Source organism: Penicillium diatomitis (genome assembly GCF_028827545.1).
Source record: "Penicillium diatomitis strain IBT 30728 chromosome Unknown utg000001l_segment0_segment0, whole genome shotgun sequence".
NCBI classification, from domain to species: Eukaryota; Fungi; Ascomycota; class Eurotiomycetes; order Eurotiales; family Aspergillaceae; genus Penicillium; species Penicillium diatomitis.
The window spans coordinates 1,483,420-1,501,883 of NW_026623173.1; the positions used below are offsets into that span (position 1 = coordinate 1,483,420).

The 18,464-nt window shown below is 50.0% G+C and overlaps 6 protein-coding genes across 6 annotated transcripts; 5 read left to right on the forward strand and 1 right to left on the reverse strand.

The window, feature by feature from the left end:
• Positions 1-63: 63 nt before the first annotated feature.
• On the reverse strand, positions 64-1,156 carry N7539_000446 (uncharacterized protein; the record flags this gene model as incomplete). The annotated part of the gene is made up of 3 exons (XM_056930050.1): positions 64-720; positions 801-1,060; positions 1,105-1,156. 3 exons carry the CDS (start codon positions 1,154-1,156, stop codon positions 64-66), a joined length of 969 nt encoding a protein of 322 aa, XP_056794343.1.
• Positions 1,157-2,164: 1,008 nt separating this feature from the next.
• Positions 2,165-3,668, forward strand: N7539_000447 (DUF1479 domain-containing protein; the record flags this gene model as incomplete). Its single annotated transcript, XM_056930051.1, has 3 exons — positions 2,165-2,425; positions 2,503-2,901; positions 2,922-3,668. 3 exons carry the CDS (start codon positions 2,165-2,167, stop codon positions 3,666-3,668), a joined length of 1,407 nt encoding a protein of 468 aa, XP_056794344.1.
• Positions 3,669-4,945: 1,277 nt separating this feature from the next.
• Positions 4,946-7,849, forward strand: N7539_000448 (Chitin synthase C; the record flags this gene model as incomplete). The annotated part of the gene is made up of 7 exons (XM_056930052.1): positions 4,946-4,965; positions 5,044-5,453; positions 5,514-5,686; positions 5,780-5,968; positions 6,024-6,870; positions 6,925-7,108; positions 7,174-7,849. 7 exons carry the CDS (start codon positions 4,946-4,948, stop codon positions 7,847-7,849), a joined length of 2,499 nt encoding a protein of 832 aa, XP_056794345.1.
• Positions 7,850-8,512: 663 nt separating this feature from the next.
• On the forward strand, positions 8,513-8,968 carry N7539_000449 (YjgH family protein; the record flags this gene model as incomplete). The annotated part of the gene is made up of 1 exon (XM_056930053.1): positions 8,513-8,968. One exon carries the CDS (start codon positions 8,513-8,515, stop codon positions 8,966-8,968), a length of 456 nt encoding a protein of 151 aa, XP_056794346.1.
• An 836-nt stretch (positions 8,969-9,804) lies between these two features.
• N7539_000450 (uncharacterized protein) lies at positions 9,805-12,814 on the forward strand (the record flags this gene model as incomplete). Its single annotated transcript, XM_056930054.1, has 3 exons — positions 9,805-10,349; positions 10,403-12,689; positions 12,773-12,814. 3 exons carry the CDS (start codon positions 9,805-9,807, stop codon positions 12,812-12,814), a joined length of 2,874 nt encoding a protein of 957 aa, XP_056794347.1.
• Positions 12,815-14,707: 1,893 nt separating this feature from the next.
• N7539_000451 (uncharacterized protein) lies at positions 14,708-18,391 on the forward strand (the record flags this gene model as incomplete). Its single annotated transcript, XM_056930055.1, has 11 exons — positions 14,708-15,125; positions 15,201-15,253; positions 15,315-15,856; positions 16,150-16,533; positions 16,598-16,624; positions 16,691-17,057; positions 17,132-17,219; positions 17,284-17,628; positions 17,695-17,812; positions 17,881-17,981; positions 18,057-18,391. 11 exons carry the CDS (start codon positions 14,708-14,710, stop codon positions 18,389-18,391), a joined length of 2,778 nt encoding a protein of 925 aa, XP_056794348.1.
• Between the last annotated feature and the right edge of the window lie 73 nt (positions 18,392-18,464).

Genomic DNA, 18,464 nt, shown 5'->3' on the forward strand with positions numbered 1-18,464 from the left:
CGTGACAGCACAGATAGGGATGATTCTGGAGTTTGTCTCATACGCGTTATCAATTGAGATGAATTAGTCCTTGGCGCCACCCCAGCCCTCCTCTCGCAGGAGCTGGAAACTTTCTTCTTCTACAGCAGATTGATGAGAGACGCTATTTCCCGGCCGACCACCTGGGCCTGGATCATTGACCGCAGCAACCTCACGGACGGTCTTTGACACTTCAAGGATGGTGCCTCCGGTGATTTGATACTGCCGACCCTTCCCCGACCGATCACCTATGATCTCGCTAACGGAGTCCTGCTGTATAAGCGCCAGCATGACCTCGGCGACTTCTTCAGGTGTCACCCATTCATCAGCGCTCTCATTGATCATCTGCATCTTCTCTGGATGTTCAGTCCACAGCGGTGTCTTGATGACACCAGGGGCCACAGCGGTGACACGAATGCCAAGTCGTTCGAGCTTCCCCAATGATCGGACGAACCCGCTAATGGCGTGCTTGGATGCAACATACATTGGTGCCGCCATAGCTGAGACCTGCCCAGCGATACTGGAGATATGAATCAGGTGTTTCGGTTGGTCGCGCTTACGGTGCTTCAAGAAATGCGCGATTGCGAGCTGCGAAGAACGAATTGGATGTGTAATGTTGATATCCACCAGGGCGTACCGGCCACCATCACGCGCGTCTCCGCTTGGCGCCGAGCCAGGTGGACGCCAAAAATTGCTCCAGTGCTACGTCCGCGTTTGGGGTCAATTAGGTCATATTCATGTCTGAAGACTTGGAGACGCTCCATGTGGAATGGCAGACTCACCGGCTCGTAGACACCTGCGCCAGGACAGACAATATCGACCTCTCCAAACTCCCGCTCAGCCACCTCAAACATCCGCTCGAGTTGGAGCCAGTCTCGCACGTCGGTTTCCTGGAAAATGGCGCGCGGTGAACCTCTGTCGTACTTCTCGACCAGGGCCTTGGCCTCTGATCGCAGAGTCAGGTCGGCAATCAGTACATTGCAACCGCTCTCAAGGAGTAGCTTCGCAAAGGAAAAGTTGATTCCTCGCGGGTTGTCAGTTTCTGGAGCACAGTTCTGTACTAAAGGCATTGCCTTGAAAACATACCAGAGCCTGCGCCAGTGATAAGAGCAGTTCGATCTTGTACTGAAAAAGCCATCGTGCGGTTGTGCCTTACTGGTAAGATGGTGAAGTATGAAGTGGTGTGTTATGTTGAACGCAGGCCAAGATCCACCACTGCCAGCTTCCCACTATCTATATTCTATACTATGTGCTCTCTCGGCCTTCGGTCCGCAAAATAGCGACCTGCACAGGTCATACAAAAGTACCCAGTATTGTTGCAGAATGAGGGGGTTTGCGGGGAAGCTTGCTGTCCGGGTATCGGCAAATCGCCGGATCTACAAACAACTCTCAATTAGGAAAACATCTTCGCCTGCCGTTCCGTGTGACCAGAAGAAAGAGAAACATCGTGGCAATCACGGTACTCGGTGACTTTACTGTAAGGATTGGCGATGAAATGCAGCACAAGATTCGATTGTAAAACCACCTGATCACCGGAAAGGATACTGTCAAGTCCATCGCATGAGGAGAAGAAGCAGATCTCCACTATGTACCGACTGCGAGGAACGATCCAGTCTTTCGTAACTGTGATCACGGATCAGTGACACTGGGATGATATGACAGTCTCCAGCACCAGGGATACCTCGAGATACAGCGTCAGCCTCTGTGGTGCATCAATTGCCCCGGTGCATGACATCCACTGACCAGGAATTGCCGTCGGGACGATCTCTACAAGAGGAAAGTCGGGGAAGTAGTTACGTGAAGAACCATTCCCATTCCCTGCAGTGGCTTTAACCCAACTACAACGCTCTGAATAAAGTATTGTCGAGACTTTGAGCGTGCGTGCTACTGCCAGAGGGCAAAGCGAAGAGCCCATTTGTCAATGGGATGAGCTTCCCTAAAGGAGACGGATCTTCTTATGCGGAAGCCGATGTCCTTCAGCAAACTGGAATCGCAAGAATACTGCTTGGGGAAATCTACCCGCTCAAAGGCGGGTAACTACTGAAAGTGGTAACCGCCCGCCTATCACCGGGGTATTTAACGAGAGCAAAAGACTCCCCCAGAATTGAAATCAATCCTTGAAGAAGATTAAAGTCATCTTAACAGAATGTCAAGGGTGTTATCGAGAGCTGCAGTTCGTGCAGCATCTACATCCACCGCTGGACACACCACAAAAGCGGCGGGTGATATCTCATCAGTCTTTCCCAGTCTCCAACCAGATTATCAACCAGAGCCTCTCGCTCCCAGATTCGCGGATTTGAAACGCCGCCTTTTTGCCAAAAATTCGGCAGCTTTGACCGATAGCTGGTACAGGCTCCTATCCAGCCTGGAGCGTGAGGTCCACGAGATCAAGACCAAAGGCAGCGATGTATGAACCGAGAACATCTCCTTATCTAGCTAGCGTCTGCCACTTACCCAAAGACGATATCACTGACTGGTTGATAGATCATTCCTTCAGTAAACTACAATGATATAGTTTCCGGAACAGTTCCCGAAGCCACTGTCAAGGAAATTCGTCATCGGGGTACTGCCGTCATTCGCAATGTGGTTTCTCGGCAGCAGGCACTCGACTACAAAGAGCGCATCCGGGAATACATCGCTGCGAACCGAGAGAACATCAAAGCATTCCCTGCCGACTCACCGGCTGTTTATGAGCTCTACTGGTCATCAGGCCAGGTAGAAGCCCGCGCTCATCCGAACATGCTCAACACCCAGCGCTTTCTTCAGCGTCTTTGGCATTCTTCGGATCCTGATTCGAAGCTGTCAACATATCACCCCTTGACCTATGCGGATCGTCTGCGTATAAGAAACCCCGGCGACGCCAAATTCGCTCTTGGGCCTCATGTTGACGGGGGTCCCTCGAGCGCTGGGAGGATCCTGAGTACTCACGCGTGTACGCGAAGATATTCGAGGGCAAATGGGAGGAGTACGACGCGTGGGACGTGAAGCACCGTCTCAGAGCAAAAATGGACCTGTACAATGGTGCCGGTGCCTGTTCAATGCTTCGCCTCTTCCAGGGTTGGTTGGCCATGTCCGACACTGCCCCGGGTGAGGGATCACTGCGCGTGTGCCCCATGATCACCCATAGTACCGCGTACACCATGCTTCGTCCATTCTTTGATCCCGGAACTCAGCAGTCACAGATGGACGCATCGTTTCCAGGATCTGTTGCTGGTGCTGCTCAGGAACTTAACCCTGTCACTCATCCACACCTCGAGCTCAACTCGACCATGACATCGGCTCCTACGGTCGAGCCTGGAGATTATGTGCTCTGGCATTGCGATATGATTCACTCCGTCGACAAGGAACACCGCGGAAAAGGTGATTCCAGCGTTCTGTACATCCCCGCAACCCCCCTGTGCGAAATGAATGTCGACTACCTTCTCAAACAGCGCCAAGCTGCTATTGACTACTCACCACCTTGGGACTTTCCTGGCGCTGGGGGCCCGGGCGAACGGGGCTTTACGGGGGCTATGAAGTGGAATAAATTGAGCGCAGAGGGCCAACGGGCCATGGGTCTTGGAGACAAATCCTGGGAAGTCTCAGAGGAAATGAGCGACGGTGAAAGAGAAGCCGTGGTATCGGCGAACAAAGTTTGCTTTGGTGTATAGGGCAATCAAGCCATGAAATCTCAAGCACACATCACACCTAGGACCTGTTGCAGACTTGTCCGCAAATTTCCGGAATTTCCTTCGGATGTAATTTTATCTGGTGCATGGTATTGAGAAAGAGAATTGAGAGCTTGTAATTGACTTTTTGGAAGCAGATGGGAGTAGGTTTTTTATGAATTCTTCGACAAGTGAGGGACATTGTAGAGCCATGCATTGCCCTGTCTGTCCACAAGAGTTGTCCTTGGGAAAGAGGATGTTACGCAACGCATGTGCAGTTCAAGGATTTCTTTGAGACAGTACAGTTATTGGTGGTCACCCGGGGTCGAAAGCTTATGAGCACTGAACAGTGCGTCTGATACGGTAAGGCTGAGGACTTCGAGTTCTGCCAATCTCGGATAGTTGCATTCGCAAAGTAGGGAACGCTGCACGGGCCCTGTAGTGACGATCCTTGTCTGATTGTCATGAATTGGCCTAGCAAAGGCGAGTCATATGGCTAAGAGATACTGTCTTCTCCAATGTGGCGCGTGCAGGATTAAGCAGAACACAAATAGAAGCGGAAGATCTATAGTCTTTGCTCTATAATAGTCTGTCAAATGTCACATGTGTATGAAGGAGAGAATAAAGATCTTCAAATTGAACAAGAAACAAGCACTCAGTCTTACCAACGGACTTGGCTTTGGTGATAATGTGTCACTCATCTAGGCGGCCTCTGCTATTGGAAGAGAAATCTGCTCGAGGTCCGATAGCTTGTACCACATCAACAACGGGGCTAGGAGGTACCCTAGACTTGCTTCGAACCGACATGTGGCTCTCGCACGGTGAAGTGTTGCTCGTGAATTTGACACCACGGTGCACAAAGACAGTTCACTCTGAAACAAAGCACGCTACAAAAGCCCTGATTCCAAATAGCAAGGTTTTGCTGTCAAGGCCTAGTGGAATCAATTGGTCATCAAACAACTGCCTGACTCTCTAATTTGGCGTGTTTGGCTGACTCGAAGATCATTTAGGGAAATTCGACCAAGAGAAGGGTCATTCCGCCAATATACGAAATCCAACTATCATCTGACCCTCGACACCTTCTCTCGTCCGCGACAAAGGCGCACACAACCATCTTTCACTACATTTTCCCTCTCATTTTGACTTCACCTTCCATCAGCTTTCGAGTCACAGCAATGGGCATTCTTTCTACCACAATTTGAAAGAGTCAATCATGAGTTCTACCTCCCACAGGCGACATTACTCACAGCAGTCACTGCACTCAAATCAGGAAGCAAGAAATGTCTCGGCTCGTTCCCGGGTGAGTGACACAGCAAGTCACTGGTGGATATTTCAGTGTGCTTATCTTTGCCCCTTTGCGTTGAACTATCCAGACTAGCTCAGAGTTCGAAGAGCCGGAAGTCTTCACACAGTCTCTGCATCCACCAGACCTCTCCAGGCCACCGTCCAGACGAAGTGTGAGCAGTCAAAGTCGATATCTCCCATCGTACAGCGAGACTGCCAGCCGCTCCGTCAGGTCTCTCCACGGAGGGGCGCATGATGATCATGGAATCGAGTTGACCGAGACTATCAGTCGCGATGCAGAGTCAACCAGTTCAAAGCGATGGGTGCAACGACAGTCCCCACTTACCAACACCCTCCGCAGATATCCAACGCGTCGAATCAAACTCACCAAGGGAGCAGTACTCAGCGTAGACTATCCAGTCCCGAGTCCTATAAGAAACGCAATTGAGCCAAAGTACCGTGACCTCGAAGACGGACAGAATGAAGAGTTTACCCACCTGCGATGTGAGTAAGCCCCCCCCTTGTTTGTGTTGCACTGAGCATGACAAAGAATGATATGTCAAGACACGGCGGCGACATGTGACCCTGATGAGTTCACTCTTCATCATGGCTACAATCTTCGTCAGTCTATGTACAACAGACACACGGAGATGCTTATTGCCATCACCTATTACAACGAGGATAAGGTGCTGACTGCAAGAACCTTGCACGGCGTGATGCAAAACGTTCGTGATATCGTGAGTACCTCTGCCATATTTCTTTTCTGGTCTCGGTCTCATTAAGACATTTTAAGTAACACTGAATCTTTGATTCTCACTCCTGATTCCTAGGTCAATCTGAAGAAAACAAAATTCTGGAACAAGGGAGGCCCAGCCTGGCAGAAGATCGTCGTCTGTCTTGTGTTTGATGGCATCAAACCATGTGACAAGAATACTCTGGACTTGCTTGCGACGATCGGAATATATCAGGATGGTATCATGAAACATGATCTAGACGGTCGTGAGACGGTGGCTCATATCGTGAGTCGGAAAATGCACATGGTTTCCACGACAGGACTTTCTGACATGAATCCAGTTCGAGTACACAACTCAGCTTTCGGTCACCCCGTCTCAGCAACTCATACGTCCATCTCTAAATGATCCGAACAATCTTCCACCAGTGCAAATGATCTTTTGCCTCAAGCACAAAAATAGCAAGAAGATCAACTCACACCGGTGGCTTTTCAACGCATTTGGTCGTATTCTGAACCCAGAGGTCTGCATTTTGATCGATGCAGGTACCAAGCCTGGCCACAAGTCTCTCCTTACGCTTTGGGAGGCTTTCTACAATGATGAAAATCTCGGAGGCGCATGCGGCGAAATCCATGCGCTTCTTGGACCTGCGTGGCGAAAAGTCTTCAATCCAATCGTTGCTGCTCAAAACTATGAGTATAAGATCTCCAATATCTTGGATAAGCCTCTCGAAAGCAGTTTCGGGTACGTGAGTGTACTGCCCGGCGCATTTTCCGCGTATCGGTACAAGGCTATCGTTGGTCGGCCTCTCGAGCAATACTTTCATGGTGATCATACACTCTCCGAAAGACTGGGTAAAAAGGGTATCGAGGGTATGAATATTTTCAAGAAGAACATGTTCCTCGCCGAGGACAGAATTTTGTGCTTCGAACTGGTGGCCAAAGCGGGTTGTCGTTGGCGACTGACCTATGTGAAAGCGTCCAAAGGCGAGACTGATGTGCCTGAGAGTCCACCTGAGTTTCTCTCTCAAAGACGGCGATGGCTCAATGGTTCATTTGCGGCAGGACTTTATTCGTTGATGCACTTTAACCGGATCTATCGCAGCGGCCACAGCATTCCAAGGCTGTTTTTCCTGCATGTCCAATTCATCTACAATGTCTGCCAGCTTGTGATGACATGGTTCTCTCTCGGTACGAGCTAAGTATTCTTATCGATTCTTACATTGACTTGACTAACTCATATAGCCTCTTATTGGCTCACAACTTCGGTCATCATGGATATTGTTGGTACACCGAGCTCAGTGAACCACTACAAATCGTGGCCATTCGGTCCCGAAGCCTCGCCCATTTTCAACACATTCCTTAAGTTTGGTTATATTATTTTCCTGATTCTTCAGTTCATCTTAGCGCTTGGAAACCGGCCGAAGGGGTACGTAATATTCTTACTCAAGGAGTCATCCATCTACTTGCTTCTCCTAACACAATTCATTCCAGGTCTAAGGTTTTCTACACGCTTTCATTGATTTATTTCTCTATCGTCCAGTTTTATATTCTCGTGCTCTCATTTTATCTCGTTGCGCAAGCTTTGACCCCTGAGAATCTTAGCTTTGACCTGACGCACGGCGTTCTCGCGTTCTTGCGGCAGTTCGTTTCGTCTACTGGGGGCGTGGTCCTGGTTGCGCTCGTCTCTACTTATGGGATCTATTTCATCGCTAGCTTCCTCTACTGGGACCCATGGCACATGTTCACCTCGTCGTGGGCATACTTCCTCGGCATGCCCTCGTCAGTCAACATCTTGATGGTCTATGCATTCTGCAACTGGCACGATGTTTCTTGGGGCACCAAGGGATCGGACAAGGCTGATGCTTTGCCGTCCGTGCAGACCAAACAAGAAGCTCACGTTCCATTTGTGGAGGAAATCGAAAAGCCGCAAGAAGACATTGACGTGCAATTTGAACAGACCGTCAAGCGGGCCCTAACGCCTTGGCAAGAGCCCGAGCAGAAAGATGAAATCACTCTCGAGGATTCGTACAAGGCCTTCCGCACCAATCTTGTCTTGTTCTGGACTCTCAGTAATGGAATTCTAGCATTGTGCATCAACAATGATGGAATCAAGAAGATCTGCCTGACGGTTTGTCCCCTCTTGCATATCACCTTGAGCGCATTCTAACAGTATCAGTCAACCTCGACTATCCGCACCGCATGGTACTTTCGTGTCGTACTCTGGGCAACTTCGGGCCTCTCTATCTTTCGGTTCTTGGGAGCTTTGTGGTTTCTAGCGAAAGTTGGCGCTCTTTCCTTGTGTTCCAAACGATGACAGGAACTCGAACACTCAGCCTTCTTGACTCGGTTATTCCGGGGACATGGCAATTACTACAATCTATCGTGATACCAATATCGTTTCATCATCAGCACCTCTTGGCAGACTTCAAACCATTCCGGCATTTGATTGGGGCAGTCTTCATGGTGCTTGGCCACCGAAAAAAATACTTTGATCCAATAATTATGCTTCAGATTATCCAGCCTTAGCTTCCACGAAGGCATCATGGACTCCAACTGCAATATTTGAAGATTCTCCAGTAGTGACTCATACAGAAGAAATTCATTTGGGGTTGCGGGGTCATTTCAGCCACGGCAGGGAGTAAAAAATTCGCAGCGTCTCCAGATTTTGGACTTTCTCTGACACTAAACTCTCAAGGAGCGTTTGACCGTTCACGCAAAGTAAGAATTTGGTATCTCCAGTCTTCTTTGTACTTCCGCGGTACAATCACCTAACAACAGCATTAATAGGTCCCTGTGGTTGCAGGAGATCCGTCAATAATCCTTCTCCACCATGGTCTCCGACACATCACCGGCACAGAAAAGCTTCTACAGCACTTCTTCGCCATGGGAAGCCAAATTCGGGTACTACCGAGCTGTTCGACACGGAAACCACATTTTCATCTCGGGGTCAACAGCTGCGGACCCACACTCGCCGCCCGAAGCACCCCGTGTCCGATACCCTGGGGATGCATACGCTCAAGCGCAGGTCACCTTTAAAGAGATCGTACAAGCGATTCAGGGTGTCGGGGGGCAAGGTGCCGAGAGCATCGTGCGGTGCCGAATGTATGTGAGCCGCAAAGAAGATTGCGGGGCGGTTGGCAAGGCCTTTCGGGAAGCACTGGGGAAAGAGAACGGGCCTCAAGTGGGTGCGGCGGCAACGATGATTGTAGTCAGAGATAGCTTTGTGGATGACGAGATGCTTGTGGAGATTGAAGTCGATGCTATTGCTGAGGAGAAGGAATCATGAAGTGAGGCAGTCTACAGGATATTATTAAGAGTAGGTACCTATTCAAAAGAGAAGTGCTTCCAGATTCCATCCGCAATAGATAGTGTAGTAGGGAATCCGGCTATATGTACTTAGAGCCGATGGTTTGCAGAGGTGCGGGTGCCTGATGGTGGCCTTATAGTCGGGAGAGACTATTTGGACATTGTGAGAGGGGGTCAATCAACTTGATCACCTAAGGAATCCAAGAAGGAATCCGAGAATCATCGAACGACTTCATGGGATCCGGGAGATCCATCGGAGAAGGGAATCGAGGATTCAGGACTCGACCTGCCTGGTGAGATCAGACTGCCTTGAGCATTCCCCTCTACAATAGGTAGGTACGCCTAGGTTAGGTATGGATGTGGCTCTGCCTCACCTATCATAGTAACTTTATGTGTAGGTAGGTACGGTAATTACTAAGGTAGGTATACCACTAGGTATACATACCTAGGTGATGTCCGATGTCAAAACATATGGCCAGCGTTGATAGATATACGGAACCTATTGAGAAGGTACATTCGCATATCTGGAACGCTCTAGAGAGGACATTGTTCATTCCAAACTCTCTGTGACATGTGTCGCAAATGTCTCTAAATACTGATCTGTCACATGCTCACAACGCGCCAAAAGCTCCTTTTTAACCATCAAAATGCCCGCGATCAAGTTTGGAGAAAGCACGGGCAGCGCTGCACTCTTATCGTTCATGTGGGCCAGCGATATGGCCGGGGAGACCGCCCGCGCAACTCCACCCTCGAAGCTAGACGCCAACATCACCTCATCTTCTACCGTCCCTCCTGAAATGCTCCGATCATAGCACAATGCGGCTTCAAGTGGTCCTCCCCCTTGCCGCGTGCTTGTCGCCCGTCGCGGCCATCTTTTCTGATGAGGTTAATCATATTGACTTCCATCATGCCCTTCTCGGTGCGCCCTCCCCCGACTCGACTTTCTTCCTGAAGCCCTCCTCGTCCTCGAACGCCTCTCTCCTGTACACAATCTCCGAGAAATCAATTGTCGGCGCAGTGAATCCTCGCGATGGCTCATTGATCTGGCGCCAAGATCTCGGTCGCTTCAGCTCTTCGCCCACTGGTCCAGGAATTCTCCGGGGTCTGGATGGAAACAGCGCGGTGGTCAGCGCCGCTGGTGATTCTATCTCGTCATGGAGTGCCCAGGACGGCAAATTGATTTGGGAATCTCGACTGTACGGCGGTGCAGTCGCAGATCTTGAGCTTCTCGAGCTACACGATGCTAGCGAAAGCCCTGACTCAAGAGATGCGATTGCCTTGACTTATAGCGACGGGACCGGAGTGGTGAGGCGGCTGGACGGTGATTTGGGAAAGACCAAGTGGGAATATAAGGATACAAGGTTCGTGCCGCTTGCGAGGCTAATAAATACACTTTACTGATAGTAAGGCACAGCGGTGATATGGCATTCCAGGTCTCGTCCTCGCCGACAGAGATCTTCTACATCTCGCTTCAACCCGCCTTGTTGAAGGGCTACCGGATCAAAGTGACTGCACTCGATCCGGTGACCGGCCGCCAGTCCCGCCATGTAATCTTGAACTCCGAGAGCGATGTCACCGGCCAAGAATCGATACTCTTCGTCGGCGCGAATACCGCTTCTCCTCTAATTGTGTGGACAGATAAGTCGCTGAAAACCCTCAAGGTCAACGTTATTGGCACGAAGCACGTTACCTCACTGCCGATTGATAACGCCTCTGGTCTTGATATCGGGGAGATCACCGTTCATGCTCCCCGGAAGCTGAACTCACTTGCTCATTTCTTGGTTCACTATAAAACAAAGAGTGGTGCTTGGGCAGAGGTCTACCATGTTGATATGAAGTCGTCCGTCGTCACCAAAGCTTACAACCTCCCCTACCTCCAGGGTCAGTCGGTGGTCGCAACAAACAACATCAATGCCAACGTCTACTTCACTCGGGTGACCGATGCTGAGGCTGTGGTAGTCTCCTCTGCTTCTCACGGAATTCTGGGACGCTGGAAGGCGGACGTGTCCACCAGCGACCCAGCACTGCATGCCGTCGCGGATGTTGTCACCAAGGGTAAAACTGTTGCTGTTCGCTCAGCTGTTATTCGCGAATCAGGCGACTGGTCTTTGATCCGCAATGGACACACTGAGTGGACTCGTCCCGAGGCTCTGGTTCACACGGTTGCTGCGGCTTGGGCAGTTGAGGAGGATCTGGAGGACCTGGCGCATGAGCTTGAGATTGAGGGCCATGAGAGTCTTGTTGGTGCCTACATCCATCGTGTGAAGCGCCATCTCCGTGATTTGCAGTACTTCCCCGAGTGGCTCAAGGACCTTCCCAAGCGTATCGTCACCAGCATGCTCAGCGACGAAGTCTCTAATTTGGATAGCTTTGGTGTTGCTCAGTCAATCATCCTGGCCACTGACAAGGGACGTGTCTACGCCCTTGATACTGGGCGTCATGGGATCATCAAGTGGGCTATTCAGGCTGAGAAGACCTCTGATTGGGATGTCAAGGCTATCCTTGCGAATCCTGGTTCGGCTGAAGTTTTTCTAGGCGACGGAAGCTCAGTGCGTGTGAACAGTTCCACTGGAGAGATCCTCGCCAAATCACCCCCAACGGATGTGAAGCTACAGACTATTGCCACCATCAACCAGCAGGCCGGGCTATCGGCGGCCCAGAATGGGGCTATCGGCATTCGTGGAGATGGTACCCCCGTCGCGCCTCTTGATCTTCTGAGTGGCTTCCTCGTCACCACCAGCAGTGATGGACGTCTGCTTGGATGGGCTCGGAAGGACAGCAAGTTCCCCGTGTGGGACTTTGTTCCACCGGCTGGCCAGAAAGTCGTCAAGGCTGTGAGCCGCCCGTCACATGACCCTGTTGCGTCGATCGGCAAGGTTCTCGGAGATCGATCTGTCTTGTACAAGTATCTCAATCCGAACTTGGTCCTGGTGACGGCTGTGAACGAGCAGGAACATATCGCAGGATTCTATCTGCTGGATGGAGTTTCTGGCAAGGTCTTGCACTCTGTGAGCCGTGCCGGCGTTGATCCCACTCAGCCTATCACATCAGCCATCTCCGAGAACTGGTTCGCTTATTCGTTCTTTGGGGACGCACTTGAAGAATCTTCCGCCAAGGGTTACCAGCTTGTGGTGTCAGAGCTCTACGAGTCGCCCATCGTGAACGATCGTGGCCCCTTGGGCTCTGCTGGGAACTTCTCGAGTCTTCATAATGAGCGCGGTGATAGCCTCCCACTTCCCCACGTTGTTTCTCAGTCATTTGTCATTGCCGAACCCATTTCCCACATGGCTGTGACCCAGACTCGCCAGGGTATTACAATTCGACAGCTTCTTTGCGTTTTGCCCTCTTCCAATGCCATTGTTGGCATTCCCCGGCATGTGCTGGACCCCCGTCGCCCTGTTGACCGTGATCCTACCTCTGCCGAGGCAGAAGAGGGTCTGTTCCGCTATGCTCCCTTCCTGGAGTTTGACGGTCGGTGGTACCTGAGTCACTCTCGTGATGTCGCAGGTATTAAAACTGTATTGTCTCAACCTACTCTCCTGGAGAGTACCAGCTTGATCTTTGCCTTCGGAGGCGACATCTTTGGTACTCGTGCCACTCCAAGCCAAGCCTTTGACATTCTGGGCAAAAGCTTCTCCAAGTTGCAACTTGTCTTGACCGTCGTCGCTCTGACGGGTGGCGTTATGTTCTTGGCTCCTATGGTAAGTAATATTTCGATGTCTTCCCACCACATCTTCTCCATTCTATCCTTCTGTTCTAACTTCATCCACTAACGATTTCAAAGGCACGAGCGAAACAAGTCAACATGTTGTGGAAATCTACTTAGCTTTATTAGAGCGATGCGTAGACACGATCAATAAGATGATATCTTGTCAGGGATTGTACCAAGTCTTTCTTTTCTTAAATATCAATGACGGAACACACCGTCCATCTTCTACCCATTTTCTTTCCTTGCCCGTTGCCTAGGTGTCGCCTTGACTTGGTTGCTACCGTGAGTTGGCAGCCCTGCTTCCCCTCTTTCCTCCCTTATCCAGATCCAACTAGCAGGTGCAATCCTCGAAATGTAGGCAAAGATTCGGGCCGCTTTTCTTTGCACATGCCATTCTTGCCGTCCCCGCGTCTCCGATGCACCTTGCATTCTAGTCGACCGGATGGAACACACGATCAAGAACTTCGCGGATCTAGGGCTGTTCTGACGCCTTTATTCTACCCAAGGGATCCTTCAACGCATACCACGCCCTGTTAGTTACTCAGACTATATTGACTATGTGATCTGGGCGGAAAATGGTCGAGGACTAAGTAATGTCTCAATTCCTCTTGCAGGCCCGACCTCGCACTCTGCAATGACTGCTAACATCAAAACCCCACTCATGTTGAAAATGCCCCAGAATTCTGGCTTCACGAAGCTCTCAGCACTGTTTCTGAGACCCGGCTACTGAAGCTTTCTTAAGTCTGAGCCCTTTCCTAATTACTCATAGGACGTTCTGTTCACATGACAATATCGTCACGGAACTTCTTCATTGCAGCCTCACCTAGATTTTACACTTGCTCTAGCAAGACTCATGTTAGGGGAATTAGATTACAATCGCTCGAGTGTCTCGACGAGTCGCAGGTTTTGATTGCAGAAACGACTCTTTCTCCGCAAGTCTGGCACATCCCAAGCTACCTTATGCTCACGGGTATGAGGCTGTCCACCTCACCCAAGTCGACTTTCTCTCCCTGACTTGGGCAATACTCGCTTGCATTAGAACTTTGCTGGCGTCAAAAGCGACTCGGCCGTGGGGTGAATTGGATTCCTTGATGATTCGAGGAGCTGCCAACACTACGTCTTTTCACATCCTCAATAACCGAGACTTTGGCTAAGAATCGAGCTGCTCCCCCCCAACGCAATCACCGCAAGGCTGAACGCAGTTCCTCTGTCGAAAACCCTTCAGATCTCTAATACCGGCTACTGTTCAAGGTGACCAAGAGGTCTCTATCCAAAGATCAACATTTCTCCTCTCAGCCACTACTGATCTCGAGGAACGTTTCATGGCGAAAAAGCCTCTAGAGTTCCCACACCACAAAGATCTCGGAAGATAAATACTGGTAACTCTTTGAGTAGTTAAAGTTAAGCACTTCTTCTAAATTAACCACCGCGGGGCTTTATATCTTCTCTGTCTCGAAGACGTTGGAATTCTGTCGGCGACTTTTTAAGGACTCAAGAAGTCGCTAGCACAAAGCTAAGTACTTCTTCTGAATAACTTCGCTACCGCTTGATTTAATATTCTCCTTACCTGGAAGGCCTTGAGAATTTCTGACATCGGTGACACTTAATGGTCACAGGTCGCTACCGAAGAATCATAGTACTTCTGTTAACCCAAATCCTTCAGGCCCAATATCTTCGTCACCGGGCTCGACGGAAGGTCTTGGAAGTCTAAGATCAGTGACTTCCAATAATCCAATGATTCGCTGGCGCAAATTCAAGCACATCTTCTAACTGAACTACCTCCAGACCAAATATCCATCTTCCTTACCTCGAGGGCCTTGAACTCTGAATTCGGTGACACTCAATGGTCCAACAAGTCGCTGCCCCGAAATCTAGCACCTCTTCTGACTCTGAACTCTTTAGAACTCAGAGACGTCCTATTCACACTTCGAATCAACCAACTCTTCAAACCTTCACTTGTAACACACCCAAGATTCAGAAATACCGCGTCCTGTTTGCTTCACGCGCAGCATGGAAGTTGCAATGGCCGACACGGCAGACACTGAAATGGTCGAGCGCCCAAGCCCTGATGTAGGCGTCAGCTCACGGTCAAGATCAACTTCGCCAATTTTTGTCCCAGAAGAAGAGAAAAAGGGTAACACGAAGATGGACTCTGCTTTTCCAGAGCCAGATCCGCCGGCTGGCCATAAACCAGTTGATTTGATTGGGAACCTCACATCCGACCCAAAAATTGACATCGAGCAGCTTCCGGCGAAGATGGCAGGTGTGCTGGACGAGCTCAATCGGCTTGCCGATATCATGGGCGCTTCCGAGCTTGACAGGGGCCCGAAGACGGAGCTTCATCGGCTAAGACAGATGGTCCGGAAATTGGGCAGCTTTAGTTACCCCGAAACGCGAACAGTCGGCCTCATCGGTAACACCGGCGTGGGTATGCATGAATCAATATTTATTTTTGGGTTCGATGGAATTTATTCTGGGCTTCTCGTGGCTGACATTAATCCAGGGAAAAGCACAGTGGTGAATTCGATTCTTGCTGCAGGGAATCTCGCACGATCGGTAACGAAGCTTCATTTTCCACCTTGTTACAATCCCGATGTATCACTGACAGAAACTCTAGAACGACGGAGCTACAGCTTGTACCTGCGTCATCGTTGAATATCGCGCTCTGGATGAACAACACAGTCAGAATTACACAATCGAGGTGGAATATATGAGCGCGGATGAGATGCAAGAACTTCTTCGAGAACATCTTGAGAGTGTCCGACAGTACCATTTTCGGCTCCAAAGGCCGATGAAGGTCGAGAGAGAAAAGCCCGATGACGACAACGTCCCGGAGATAATAGAGTTCGGTCACGATGACAACGAGGACAAAATTCATGAAAGGGCAGACGACGAAGATGAACTGACGCCTGAGGAGATGGTTTACTTAAAGAAGGCGAATCATTCGGCTCGCCAAACTTTCGACAGCTTGTTCAAAGGTGGCCAAAAGCCGACAGATGAGTTCCTACTACAGGAAGATCAGCCCGACACTAGTGATGGGCTTAATACGCAAAGCAAGATCATTGCAGAACTATTGAAGAAAGCCAAGCGAGGTCTTATCCATCGTCCGGGCGGCCCCGATGCTGTACGGTACAAGGAAGCCGCCGAGAACTTTGAAACGTTCACGGCGCTTTTGGACCGGCTGACAAGTGACAATCTTGGAGAACTCCCTGCCATTTAGCCGTTCGTCAGATTAATCCGGTTTGTCCTTCCAAACCCCCCCTTCCCCCAAAACAATGCTGACGAGGTGCTCATATCGAAAATGATACAGAGCGTACGTCGATGCCCCGATATTGAAGACTGGACTGGTTCTAGCAGACATGCCAGGTAGGAGCTACCCTTCTTCCTACCTTGATAGACTTGGCATTCATTGTATATCACTTTGCAGGGATGCATGATCTTAACTACACCAGGCAGAAAGCCTCCGAGAACTACATTCGGTCTCAATGTCATGTCCTTGCCTATGTGACCAGAATGACTCGGTGCCAGGCCGATGAAACCGTCGAAGAAATGCAGTGGAGAGTAATCACCAATATGCAGCCAATTCTCATTGTGACTCGGTCAGAGGCGCGTATCCGCTTATCTTACGTTGATGCTCCGGGTCTGACAATATTCATTTCACAGGAAATTTCCGGGGCTGGAGGGGACAGAGGGGACGCCAGCCAGAACTTGGTTACCCAGGCCTGGGACGAGAAGCTGAAACAAATTAAAGAGAGGCGCAAGACTCTCGGTTCCCTTGCCAACAAAGCCAAGGGGGCGGAGAAAGATGCGTTCTATGCGGAACTCGGTCAGTTAGGGTAAGACCAGCATCTGCTCACGAGCTCCAGACACAGTTAAATATTGTACTGACCTGTGGCATAGTAAGGAGGAGGACGATTTGGTCTATCAGTAAGTACATCATTTGACATACTCGGGAGACGTCATCTAGCAGCTGATGCTATCGTATAACACTAGGAAAGAGAGTTACCTAATATCTCAGCGCAATCAACGCACGGAGGTGGAGATGTCTATTATGCCTTCGCGCAGGGGCATGAAAGTCTTCTGCGTTAGCAACAAGCTCTACGCAGATAATTGCGCAGCGGATGATAAGAGGAGCCGAGCTTATATCAAGCTCAGTGGAATCCCAGAGCTTCAGGAACATTGTCGATCAATTCTTTCAGATGCCCAGAAAAAACAAGCTGCTCAATTCTTGAGAATCGACATTCCCGCAGCTGTTGCCTCCACAAAACTATGGGTTGTTGGTGCGAACGATACCACCTCCAAGAAAAAAGCTGCCGTGATCAAAGATGAGCTCACGTTGATGCAAAGGAAGCTGAAGCAGGTAACACTTCATTTCCAGCATGCTTGAGGTTCTTCGTATCACTTTCTATCTGATGTTGACTTTCATTTGGGCAGAGTTTCCAAGATACACATCGTGGACTTGTGCAAAGCAGTCGAATGGAACTAGAACAAATGTTCCAACGTCGTATTCTCACTGTGATCGGTAACAATACCTTTCAATGGCATACCTTCTACCTATGGCGTACGATATGCTGACACCTGCTTAGACACTGAGAGCGAGGCATGGCAAGAGCATTGCGAGCTATCTTGTTCATACTGGGTTCGAAATGTAGTACACCTCTCCCCCTGGAATGACGATCGAAAAGGCAATTTCGCTGACTCTTACCGTTATAAGTGGTCACACGGTTCGTTTACTGCGGCTTGTCGGAAAAAGGGGAAGCATAAATCAGCGGCTTATGGGGAGCATGATTGGAACGCCGAGCTTTTCGAGCCCGGAAATGAGCCATTGACCACTGCCTGGGACGCGTTTCACAAGGCGTTTCATCAGGAAATGGAAAGAGTGTTGAAAGAGGTTAACGATCTTATGCTCGCCAGTTCCAAGTCGCTCCGGGGTAAGTCGGACACTATGAAGCTGGTTACTTGCAGTTTGACACCGCAACCTGACTTTGAGATTCTAGGATCGAGGACTTTTCCAGGCCAGGTTCGCGAAGCCATTTTGAAGAACGTTGACCTCACGAGAGACAAAGTCTGGGCGTGCTTCAACAAAGCTTTAAATGCGGTGAAAGACGCGTACAAGTCAGTTTGCCCGTTCTTTGTCTAAAATTGCCGATTCGAAATCTCACTAAATGACAAATATACTGTAGGAACATCCAGAGTGACATGATGGATGTCAGTGCTGACAGACCGACGTGTTTCATTGCCGAGTTTATGCTTCCCGCATATCAGTATGCGAACGGACAAGGAGGTAGGCGCTCGATTTCATGGGGAGGTTTCGTATAATCAGCCAGAATGGCGACTCACGTGGGTTGTCCCTTTACAGAAAGTGGTAGCGACAAGCGACGTAAGAAGGCCATAGATGACCAAGTTACCAGCGGAGGTCCTGGGCAGGACGGTCTTGTGAGAAGTTATCATGCTATGGCGAGTCAAGCATTCACCCAGATGCTTGACCATGTCTATGAAATCTTGGGTGAGAGAGTCAACGAGGCAATTGACCCTACTCTCCAGGTCCTACAAACAGTCATCGATGCGCAAGGGAAGCCTCCAGAAGCCTCCGCCGACATGATGACAGCAGTGAAAGTTAGCGAGCAGTTGAAATCCATCACAGAATCGCTGCACTCTGCTACAACCGTGCTGCTGCAACTCGAGCAACAGTGAGGCTCACGGTCCTGCACCTGCTGTCTGCCTGGAGGGAAATAAATGAGAGACTGGAAGACCAGGAACGAAGGAG